Below are 12,846 nucleotides of genomic sequence, written 5' to 3' on the forward strand. Positions count from 1 at the left end.
CATAAGAACTAAAAATTTGAAACGACATTACTGTTCATCAGCAGAATGATGGATTAAATAAATTATGGTATGTTCATACAATGGTATACTACAAAGCAATAAAAGGAATGAACTTCTGATAGCATACAAAAATATTTATGAATATCACAGACATGAGTAAAAGAAGTTGGCCCCAAAAGAATACACAATATAAATTCAATTTTTCAAACAATTTTGTTGAGCTATAATTCACATGCCATGCAGTTCACCCATCAAAGTGTACAATTCAGTACACTTTTGTATATTCACAGATATGTGCAACCACCATTGATAATCAATTTTGGAACATTTCATTACCTCAAAAAGAAAGCAACATACCCTTTAGTTACTCTTGCATTTCTCCCACAAGCCCTGAACAACCACTAATCTACTTTCTGTTTCTATAGATTTGCGTATTCTGAACACTTCAGTTAAATGAAATCATATAATACACGGACTTTTGTGACTGCCTTATTTCACTTAGCATATTTTTAAAGTTCATACATGTTGTGTCATGTGTCAGTACTTCATTACTTTTATGGTCAGATATTCCATTGCATGGGCATACCATGTTTTATTTATCCATTCATCAGTTGATGGACATTTGGATTGTTTCCATCTTTTAGCTGTTATAAATAATGATGCTGTAAATACTTATGCACGAGTTTTTGTATGGACACATTTTCACATTTTTGGGGTATATACCTAGGAGTGGAATTGCTAGGTCATATGGTAACTCTGCTTTTAATCATTTGAGGAACTGCCAGAGTGTTTTTCAAAGCAACTGCATCATTTTACATTTCCACCAGCAATGTATGAGGCTTCCAGTTTCTCCACCTCCTTCTCAACACTTATATTACCTGACATTTTTATTCTAGCCTTCATAGTGAATGTATAGTGATATCTCATTGTGGTTTTGATTTCCTCATGACTAATTTTCCTGATGACCAATGGTGTTGAGGATCTTTTCAAATGGTTATTGGCCATTGTATATCTTCTTTGGAGAAATATCTATTCACATCCTTTGCCCAATTTTTAATTAGGCTGCCTTTTATTATTGAGTACCAAGAGTTATTTATGTATTCTAGATACATGTCCTCGATCAGATATATGACTTGACTTTGGCCCACTCTGTCAATTGTCTTTTCTCTTTCTTGATCATATCCTTTGAAATACAAAATTTGTTAATTTTGCAGAAGTCCAGTTTATTTTTCTTTCATTGCTTATGCTTTTGATTTCATATCTAAGAATCCATTGCCAAATCCAAAGTTACTATGTTTTCTTCTGTGAGTGTTATAGTTTAGCTCTTATCTTTAAATATTTGATCCATTTCAAGTTAATTCTTGTGTATGCTATGAGGTAAGAGTCTAACTTCATTCTTTATCATGTGGCTATCCAGTTGTCCCAAAACTATTTGTTTAAAAGACTATCCTTTCCCCCATTGGATGGTCTTTGCCCCTTGTGGAAAATTAATTGACCACAGACATATTGTTTTATTTCTGGGTGGTCAATTCTATTCCATTCATATATATGTCTATCCTTATGTCAGTACCATGCTGTCTTGATTACCATTGCTTTCTATTTTCTTTTTCTTTTACTTTTTTTTAATTGAGACTGAGTCTCTGTTGCCTAGGCTAGAGTGCAATGGTGCCATCTTGGCTTACTGCAACCTCTGCCTCCTGGGTTCAAGCAATTCTCCTGCCTCAGCCTCCCAAGTAGCTGGGACTACAGTTGGCCACCACCACACCTGGCTAATTTTTGTATTTTCAGTGGAGACAGGGTTTCACCATGTTATCCATGCTGGTCTCGAACTCCTGACCTCAAGTGATCCACTCACCCCGGCCTCCCAAAGTGCCGGGATTACAGGCATGAGCCACTGCGTCTGGCCTCCATTGCTTTCTAGTGAGCTTTGAAATCAGGAAGTGTTAGTCCCTCGATTTTATTCTTGTTTTTCAAGATTGTTTTAGTTATTCTGGGTCCCTTGAATTTCCATATGAGTTTGAAGATCAACTGTCAGTTTCTGAAAAAAATTAACTGAGCTGGGACTCTGATAGGGATTGTGTTGAATCTATAGATAATGTTGGGGAGTGTTATCTTAACAATGATAAATCATCAAATCCATGAACATGGGATATGTTTCCATTTTGTTACAGCTTGTTTATTTTAATTTCACTTACATAACTTATACACTAAAAACTATAAACTTATATACACATCCTTCCTTCCTGTATTCTTCCTTCCTTCCTGTCTTCCTTCCTTCCTTTCTCTCTCACTCTTTCTTTTCTTTCTCTTTCCCTTTTCTTTCTTTCTTTCTTTCTTTCTTTTCTTTCTTTCTTTCTTTCTTTCTCTTGAGACAGTCTCACTCTGTTACTCGGATTGGAGTGCAGTGGTGCAATCTCAGCTCACTGCAACCTCTGCCTCCTGGGTTCAAGCGATACTCATGCCTCAGCCTCCCAAGTAGCTGGAATTACACACATGTGCCACCATGCCTGGCTAATTTTTTCTTTTTGGTCATAGAGATGGGATTCTGCCATGTTGGCCAGGCTGGTCTCAAACTCCTGGCCTGAAGTGATCCACCTGCCTTGGCCTCCCAAAGTGCTGGGATTACAATTGTGAGCCACCATGCCTGGCTCTTGTTCTTTATTTCTAAGCATTTTCTTCTTTTTGATGCTATTATAAAGGGAATTGTTTCAGTTATATTTTCAGCTTGCTCATTGCAGCTATATAAAAATAGAATTGGCCAGGCATAGTGGCTCACACCTGTAATCCTGGCACTTTGGAAGGCCAAGGCCAGACTTTCACTTGAGCTCAGGAGTTTGAGACCAGCCTGGGCAACATAGGGAGACCTTGTCTCTAATAAACAAATAAATAAATAAATGATTGATTTTTGTATATTGATCTTGATGAACTTGCTGATTAGTTATAATGGCATTTTACTGGATTCCCTAGGAATTTTATTCACAAGATTATACCATCTTGTGAATAAGATTGATGTCTGTATTCTTTGATGCTATTGTAAATGGAATTGTTTTACAGACCTACAAAACACTTGAAGCAAAAACTGCTAGAACTGAAATGAGGAATAGACAAGTCCATAACTACTTGGAAACTTCAATATTCCTTTCTCAGTAATCAATAGAATAGGTCAACAAATAATAAGGATATAGAAGACGTGAGCAACACTATCAGCCAATTTGATCTAATTGACATTTAGAACACTACCCAACAACAGCAGAATACAAAGTTTATCCAAATTCACAAGGAGTATTCATGACTGTAAGCCATATTCTGAACCACAAAACAAACTTCAAAAAATTTAAAAATATTGAAATCATAAAATTGTTGAAATATCCAAGTATTTTCTTTGGCCACAATAGAATTAAATTATACATCTATAATACAAGGTTATCTGTTAAATCTTTCAATATGTGGAAATTAAATAACATACTTTAAAATAATCCAATGGACCAAGGAGGAAGTGACAAGGGAAATTAGGAATATTTTTTGAATTGAATGAAAATGAAAACACAACAAATAAGAATGTGTAGGATACAACTAAAGCAGTATCTAGACAAAAGTGTATAGCATTAAATGCTTCTAAAAAAAAGATCTCAAATAATCTAAGTCTCCACCTTAAGAAACTTTAAAAAAATGAGCAAATTAAACCCAATCAAGCAAAAGAAAATTAATAAAAATAAGAGCACAAATCAATAAAATTTAAAACAGAAAACAGTAAGTAAAGTCAATGAAACCAAAAGCTGTTTTTTTTTCTTTTGAAAAGATCAATACAATTGATAAATCTCTAGCCAGGCAGATCAAGACACAAATTAACAGTATCAGGAATAAATGTGGAGACTTCACTAGAGATTCTACACATTTTAAAAGGTAATAAGGGGAAATTATGAACACTTTTATGTCCATGAATTTAGAATTTTAGGCGAAATGTAGAAATTTCTTGAAAGTCTCAAACTACCAAAGCTCCCTCAAGAAGAAATAGATATACTCCTATGCCTATTAATTAAATTCATAGTTTAAAATCTTCCAACAAAGAAAACTGCACTGAAGAATTCTACCAAACATTTAAAGAAGATATAATACCAACTCTATACAAACTTATCCACAAAGGAGGGCACAATTCCCAGTTTATCTTATGAGACTATTATCCTGATACCAATAGGAGACAAAGACAATATATGAAACTGCAGACCAAGATTCCTCATGAAAATAGATGCAAAACATATTCGCCGAAAGTAAAGATAGTTGCTACCTTGGCAGAGTGGTATTGACTGAAACGGAGCACAAAGCAACCTTCTGTATTGTTGGAAGTATTATCATCATCTAGGTAGTTTTAAACAGGTTTGAGCACATGTAAAAATTCATCAAGCTATTTAAGGTTAGAACACTTCATTCAGTTTGTTGTATGTATGCTATACCTCAAAACATTTTTAAATGTTCAATCTACCAAGAAGGATGAGTGAAAACTGTCTCACATAGTTTGGTGTATGACACCTGACATGAGATTATTTCTATGCTGATACCCGAGAAATTCTGTCAACTAATGAAACAGTTTGGAAACTCTCCTCTATTCTGCTTAAAATAAAATCACTGTTAGTTTATGTAGCCACTGTATCTTCTTCTGGTTAACTCAGCCATTAGAGTGAGCACCAGCCCAGTTGAAAGTTCACAAGAAGCAAGTAAACATTGGATTTGAATTAGAATCAATAATAGCAGCAGGATTTTCTCAGGCTATTTAGAAGCATTGTGGCAATTGTTTAAGAAAATATAGGTAGTTCTAGTGAATGCACTACAGAATCTTGGAAGTAGTGATGAGCTTATTATATATTTCAAAATGTTAGAATCAAATTTTAAAAACTAAAAATAAATAAAATATTAGAATCTCTCTACAGCAGTTGAGGATGACCTTCAAATTGTAAGTAAAATTAATTTTCCTTGAAAGCAAAATCTCTCCAGTTAGTCAGATTACAACCAAAGAGAATAATAAAATATAATCACAGAGAATGTTGCATCTTTGCCTCTTTCTTAGGGGACTTCTCAGATGATTCATTTGAGAAATTGCTTCTGCTGTATGAGTTTGAAGTTAGAGCCAAATTGAATGATCCATCACTGGAAAGCTTCCTGGAACCAGCGTGGGAGCTGCCTCATTTAGAATGTAAAACATTTGAAACAATTGCAAGTAAGAGCTATATTTATGCTTTTGTAAGCCTGGTGCCCATTTAGATCATATTGTATGACTTTTTTTCTTTCTTCTCTTTATTCTTCTTTCTTACCTCCAGGTAGGAAGCAGTTTTTCTTCCTAGAACTTTGTTTCTCCTTCTCTAATGCCATTCTTAGACTATTTTGTATTACAATCATTTGTGCATTTATCTTCTTCACTCTATGAGATTATAATCTCCTTAGGGTCATAAACAATAGTTACTTAATTTGTACTTACAAACCCTGGCAAAGTTCATTGTTCCTAGTAGGTAATCAAATTTTTTCTGTGTGGAATTTAATTACGTAACTACACAATAAGGGGAGCTCAAACTTCAGAAAGTTTTTCTGAGCTAGCTAGAACTAACTGAGTGATTCAACAATCAAAAGTGATACAATCTTAGCAATTTGTTGAAATGTACAGAGAAATACTGATAATATTTTTTTTTGACACAACTGCCACTCTCAAATTTCAAGATGAACTTTAAGTGGGTTTGGGAACTTAGAGCCCTTTTGGGCATACACTGCAGGAAACAGCCTTATTATCTTCCCTTTTTATCTCACACCTTCTTCAGGAGTGTGAGTATGGTTAATAAAAATATTACGTAGCTCCAAGTGCACAAGAATCACATTTGCCTTTCCTTGGTCTTGCCAAGACAGAACTCCTAGAGCCATGGAGCAGATGATATATACTTTATGGGAATTTGACAATTACCAGTGCTCCTTGTATAATGGAACTCCAATTCTAAAAATCTGTTAAATGCATCTGAAGTCTTAGGGTTAGTTACCTCTGATACTCCCTTGTCAAGTGTTTCCTATTTTTAGTATCAGATCAAAATAGGACATTTTAGTACAAACCTGTTTTGATTAGTGCCCTTTTACTGATCTGCTTTCTATTTCCTTCTTAGTGTGTCCTTCCTTGACTCTCATTCATAAGATATTGCTTCACCTGTATGACTGTGTGCAAGGTCATAGAAGCAGTAGGTTTTCTGTTGATGTTTGCTGAAAAAAGGATATCACCTGGTAATCCCACCATGCTACTCTGCCCAGAAAGTAGAAGCTATTTACAAAACTGGCTGTAGATTCATCATTTATAAAATTCATTGTTGTTTGTTTTTTGTTCATCTATTTCAGCCCAGTTTCATTAGAGAAAGCAAGTGATAGCCTGGGATGAAAACTGTGATGGATGACATTATGATGTTCACAACCTTTTTCCTTTTCTTCCTCTAGTGATAGCAATGGAAGTGCCTGCACACTACCCTTTCATTGCTCTCAAGGCCTTGAAAAAGGCTTTATTGCTCTACAAAAAGGAAAAATCAGTTAATATTTCACAATACAGGTTAGTAAATATAATTCAAAACTTAATCCAGTTTTTTGATAGCCAAAAGAACTATAGTCAATGTCTCATAAGTAACCAATCATTCTTAACTGACCCAACTTAAAAGATGACATGGGGTTGATCTGAGGGCACGCTTGTGAACAGCTCCATACTGAGAGTTGTATTATAGACCAATAATTATTCAGCAAAGTCAAGGAGCTTGGGTTTCCCAAACGAGAATAAAAGGGGAAAAGTTGCTTCTTTGTGTGAATCTGTATATGTAATAAAACTGCTAAGTACCTTTCTTTCTTTGTTTCATTACTAAATAATATTCCAAATGTACAGAAAAGTACAGAGGTTAATATAGCAAACACCAATGTATCTACCACCCAGATTTATTTGTTTTATTTTTAGAGATGGAGTCTCATGATTTTGCCCAGGCTGGATTCGAACTCCTGGGCTCAAATGATCCTCCATCTCAGTTTCACGAGTAGCTGGGATTACAGGCACACAGCACTCAAATTTAACAAATGTTAACATTTTTCTATGTTTGCCTCATTTTTTTAAGCACTTTGAGCACCAATAAGTGCTGTATAAAATATTATCTATTGGGGACTTTTCTGTTTTCTACGTCCAGACATAGGGAAAATTAGATGTTGTGTGACTTTTTTGTCTGGAAAACATCATTACAGTCTTCCTGTTTTAAGACATGAAAGACAGTTCTTGTGGAATCATTCCACTTTAAACGCCAGTTCCCTTGCCCATTTGAGGAAGTACCGAGATGCTTTAAAATGCCTGTAAATTGAACCAGCTCATAAAATGTAATAGACAGCCACAACTCCTTCGTGCAGGAAGCTAAAAAAAGAATGAAAGACAACCATAGGCATGAAAAAAGAAAGGATTGATCAACCTGTTTTATGGCTTCAAAAATCTGTCTTCTGAGGTTGGAGGCCAGATAAAATCAAGGGAAGAACAGAAGTGTTTTGAAGCTGTTAGTCTGGGATGAGATCCAGATTTTACTTATCTTAGCCATGAAGCCAATGATTTCTTTCCTTATGGGATGAGTTTTCTCTTTTTGATTTTTAGCAAATGTATGCACAAGTTGATTAACCTCTCAGTGCCAGATGGGGCATCGAATGTAGAGCTCTGTCCCCTGGAAGAAGTTTGGGGCTTTTTTGAAGATGCTCTGGGCCACATTAGCTGCACCGTAAGTCAAATAGTAGTATTGAACTTTCTGTTAATTTTAAAGAACTGAACTGTCTTGTGTACTACAAATTATATACAATAATGCTTTCTGATATGAGTTTTAGGATAAATTCGTATTACAATTTTGTAGTTATATACTACAGAATTTTCCTGGGTTTCTGAAATATTAATAGTTGAAAGTAGATATTTTCTAACACAAGTGTATTATGGATTAGGTCAAAATGGCAGTACTACCAGGCATTTTGAATTATTTTGTATTTTCAAATCATGGTGGGATGATTACTTCCTCTGTGATGATATGAACCTTTTGAAAAGGTTATTGCTATTCCCATCCTTTCTCAGAGGCAGGTGATAGAGTAGAAGGAACATTGAAAACCTGTATTCTAGTCCCTCCTCTGCTGATTTCTTTTTCTTTTCCATGCAGGTTTATTCAGTGGTTTTAAAGTTAGCTTTCCTGAGGTATAATTTACATATCATAAAATTCACCCCTGGCTTGTGCACAATTCAGTAAATTTATAGAGTTGTGCAATTAACACTACAATCCAGTTTTTTTTAATTTAAAAAAGTGTTTTTAACTTTTGTGGGTACATAGCGGTATATATATGAGGTACATGAGATATTTTGGTACAGGCATATAATGCATAATAATCACATCAGGATAAATGGGGTATCCATCGCCTCAGGCATTTATCCTTTGTGTTACAAGCAATTCAGTTATACTTTTAGTTTTTAAAAATGTACAATTAAGTTATTGTTGATGATAATCACCCTGTTGTGCTGTTAAGTACAGATCTATTCATTCTAATTTTTGTACCCATTAACCATTCCCACATTTCCCCCCACCCCTCCTCTGGTAACCATCATTATACTCTTTCTCTCCCCAACAGTTCAATTATTTTAATTTTTAGCTTTCACAAATAAGTGAGAACATGTGAAGTTTGGTGTGTGTGTGTGTGTTGGGCTTATTTCATTCAACATACTGACCTCCAGTTCCATCCATGGTGTTGCAAGTGACTGGATCTCATTCTTTTTCATGGTTGAATAGTACTCCGTTGTGTATAGGTACCACATTTTCTTTATCCATTCATCTGTTGATGGACACTTAGGTTGCTTCCAAATCTTAACTATTGTAAACAGTGCTACAACAAACATAGGAGTACAGATACCTCTTTGATATACTGATTTCCTTTCTTTTGGATATATACCCAGCAGTGGGATTGTTAGATCATATGGTAACTCAATTTTTAGTTTTTTAGGAACCTTCAAACTGTTCTCCATAGTGGTTGTACTAATTTATGTTCCAACAGTGTATGAGGGTTCCCTTTTTGCCACATCCTTACCAGCATTTGCTATTGCCTGTCTTATGGATATAAGCCATTTTAACTGGGGTGAAATGCTGTCTCATTGTAGTTTTGATTTGCATTGCTCTGATGATCAGTGATAGCAAGTACCTTTTCATATGCCTGTTTAACATTTGTATGTCTTCTTTTGAGAAATGTCTCTTCAGATCTTTTGCTCATTTTAAAACTTGGTTATTAGATTTTTTCCCTATAGAATTGTTTGAACTTGTATATATTCTGGTTATTAATCCCTTATCAGAGGGGTAGTGTGCAAATATTTTATCTCATTCTGTAGGTTGTGTCTTCGCTTTGTTGATTGTTTCCTTTGCTGTGCAGAAGCATTTTAACTTGATGTGATCCCATTTGTTCATTTTTGCTTTGGTTGCCCATAATACCTTGTGGGGTATTACTCGAGGAATCTTTGCCTAATCCAATATCCTGGAGAGTTTTCCTGATTTTCTTATAGTAGTTTCATAGTTTGAGGTGTTAGATTTAAGTCTTTAATTCATTTTGATTTGATCTTTGTATAAGACAAGACATAGGGATCAAGTTTCCTCCTTCTGCATATGGATATCCAGTTTTCCCAGAACCATTTATTAAAGAGACTCTCCTTTCCCCAAAATATGTTCTTGGCACCTTTGTCAAAAATGAATTCACTGTAGATGTACGGATTTATTTCTGGGTTTACTATTCTGTTCCAGTGTTGAGCTGCCTGAAGCTGGAGGAGGGGTGATACAAGCACCCTTGTTGCAACTACCACTGGGACTGTGCTAGTCAGACCTGAAGCCAGCACAGCACTGGGTTTCACCTAAGGCTCACTGTAACCACTACCTGACTACCACCTATGTTTGCTCAAAGGCTTAGGGCTCTACAATCAGCAGGTAATGAAGCCAGCCCGGCTGTGTCCTTCCCTTCAGGGCAGCGACTTCTCCCTGGTCCCAGAGATGACATGCAGGAGCCAGGGCCTGGAGTCGGAAACCCTAGAAATCTACCTAGTGCTCTATTCTACTGCAACTTAGCTAGTACCCAAACCACAAGACAAAGTCCTTCCCACTCTTTTCTCTTTCTTCATGCAGAAGAGTCTCTCCCCGTGGCCACCACCACCAGGTGGTATGGGGAGTTCTGCCAGGCTGCTGCCAGTATCCACTTTAGGCCCAAGGGCTCTGCAGTCAGCTTGTGGTGAATGCTGCCAGGCCTGGGACTCATGATTCAGAGGAGTGAGCTCCTCTCTGGCCCAGGGCAGATACAGAAATGCCATCCAAGAGCCAAGGCCTGGAACCAGGGACCCCAGGAGCCCACTTGGTTCTCTACCCTACTGTGACTGAGTTGGTATCTACGCTAAAATACAAAGTCCTCTTTTCTTAAGCAGAAGGAGTCTCTCTTCATAGCCATCATAGCTGGGAATGTACTGGGTCACACCTGAAGCCAGCATGTCTCAGAGTCTCACCTAAGGCCCACAGTATGTACTACCTGGCTACTGCTGCTGATCATTGAGGGCCAAAGTGCTATTTAGTCAGCAGGTAATGAATCTTGCCAGGACTGGGTCCTTCCCTTCAAGGCAGTGGGTTCCCTTCTGGCCCAAGGTATGTCTCAAAATGTTATCTGGGAACTAGGGCCTGGAATGGGGTCCTCATGACTCTGCCAAGTGCCCTGTTCTACTGTGGCTGAGCTGGTATCCAAGATGCAAGACAAAGGCCTCTTTATTCTTCCCTCTCCTCTCCTCTAGTGGAAGGAAGGGGTCTCTTTTGGAGCTGCAAATTGCACTGCCTGGGGTTGAAGGAGGGGTGGTGCAATCACTCCCTTGACTGCCCTGGCTAGTGTCTCATGCCCCCCAGATGCACTGGCTCCAAGTGCAGCACAGCTCTAGGACTTGCCCAGGAGTTTCAGTCCTTGTGGCCTAGACTGCCTCTCAAATTTATTTGGAACCCCAGAGCACTTTAGCTCTCAGTGGCAAGGCTTGTTAGAATTCAAGTTCCAACCACTGAGATGGACAATTGCTCTCTCACTAGGGCTGGTCTAAATACTCCCTCCATGGGCATCAGCCTTGTTCTGCTCAGTGTTGCTTTCTGCTGTGACAGGGCAGCACTGAGTTCCAAGCAAGGTCCTACAGTCACTGTGCTCTCCCTTCCCCAAGCACACAGATCCGCCATCACATGCATAGGAGAATGGTGGCATTGGCAATTCAAGATTGTCTTTCCTACTCTCTTCAGTGGCTCTTTCAGCGATATGAAGTTAAAACCAGGTGCTGTGATCACTCACCTGATTTTTTATTCTTATTTTTTTGTGTAGATAGTTGTTAAATTTGGTGTTCCTACAGGGAGGATGATTGGTGGAGGCTTCTATTCAGCCATCTTACTCTATCCTTCCTCCCACAATCCAGTTATAGAACATTCCCATTACCCTAGAAAATTTCCCCTTGCCCATTTGCAAACAGTCCTTGCTCCCACTTTCAGCTCCAGGCAACCACAGATCCACTTTCTATCTTTGTAGATTTTCTCTTTCTGGACACTCATATAAATGGAATTATATAATGCGTATCCTCTTGTGTCTGGCTTATTTCATTGAGCATAACATTTTTGAGGTTCATCCATGTTGTAACATTATCAGTATTCCATTCGTTTTTTGTTTGCTGAATAATATTCTAGTGAATGGATATAACACACTTTGTTTATTCATTCATCAGTTGATAGATATTTGAGTTGTTTCCACTTTTTGGCTATTATGAATAATGCTACTATAAACATTCATGTGCAAGTGTTTTTGTGGACATATGTGTTTAATTCTCTTGAATATATACTTAGGAGTGGAATTCTTGGGTCATCTGGTAATGCTATGTTTAACTTTTGGAGGACCTTCAGTCTGTTTTCCAAAGTGGCCCTACCATTTTACTTTTCTACTAGCAATGTATGAGTATTCCAATTTCTCTATATTCTCAACACTTTTTATTGTTCATCTTTTCTTTTTTTGTTATAGCCATCCCAGTGGGTGTGGAGTGGTAGCTCATTGTGGTTTTGATTTATATTTCCTTGATGGCTAATGGCATTGATCATTTTTTTCATGTACTTATTGACTGTTTGCATGTTGTGTTTGTATAAATGTCTATTCAATTATTTTACCATTTTTAAAATGGGATTTTTTATTGAGTTGTAAGAGTTCTTTATATATTCTGGATACAAGTCTTTATCAGATATATTATTTGTAAGTATTTTCTCCTAGTCTCTGGCTTATCTTTTCATTTTCTTAAGGGCATCATTTGAAGAATCAAAGATTTTAATTTTGATGAAGTCCAATTTATCAATTATTTTGTGGGTAGTGTTTTTGATCATGCTGAGAAATCTTTGCCCAACCCATTTAGAAAGATATTTTCCTATGTGTTTTTGTAGAAGTTTTATACTTTTATCTCTGACATGTAGCTCTATGATTCATTTTAAATATTGCTATAGTGTGAGGTAAGGGTCTAAAAGATTTTTTTGTTTGTTTACCGTTGCGTATGGGTATCACTCCTCTGCTGTTTGACTTCACTTTTCTCATTTGTAAAATGGGAATAATACCTAATCTGACTCTCCTACACTGAGGTTGTAAGGATTGATAGAATTAATGTATGTTTTGTAAACTTTAACAGCTCATACACATGTTAGTATTGTTATTATAAAAGAGCTCTACAACATTAGGAACACTACATGCTTTGCTTAAAGTTACACAGAAAGTCATTATTTGAGTCCATGTTAATATCTGAGGATCCTGACTGCTCTT

The 12,846-nt window shown here is 36.8% G+C and overlaps 1 protein-coding gene across 1 annotated transcript in view; it reads left to right on the forward strand.

The window, feature by feature from the left end:
* Nucleotides 1-12,846, forward strand: part of LOC105732804 (testis-expressed protein 11) — a 210,374-nt gene that overhangs the window by 176,943 nt on the left and 20,585 nt on the right. Inside the window, exons 17-19 of the mRNA XM_012475041.2 lie at nt 5,063-5,212; nt 6,460-6,568; nt 7,634-7,754. Of these exons, the coding sequence (XP_012330464.2) occupies nt 5,063-5,212; nt 6,460-6,568; nt 7,634-7,754 (380 nt within the window). The remainder of the gene's footprint in view (nt 1-5,062; nt 5,213-6,459; nt 6,569-7,633; nt 7,755-12,846) is intronic.

Source organism: Aotus nancymaae, unplaced genomic scaffold (genome assembly GCF_030222135.1).
Source record: "Aotus nancymaae isolate 86718 unplaced genomic scaffold, 86718_ANA_hifiasm-v0.15.2.pri h1tg000081l, whole genome shotgun sequence".
In the NCBI taxonomy this organism is placed as follows: Eukaryota; Metazoa; Chordata; class Mammalia; order Primates; family Aotidae; genus Aotus; species Aotus nancymaae.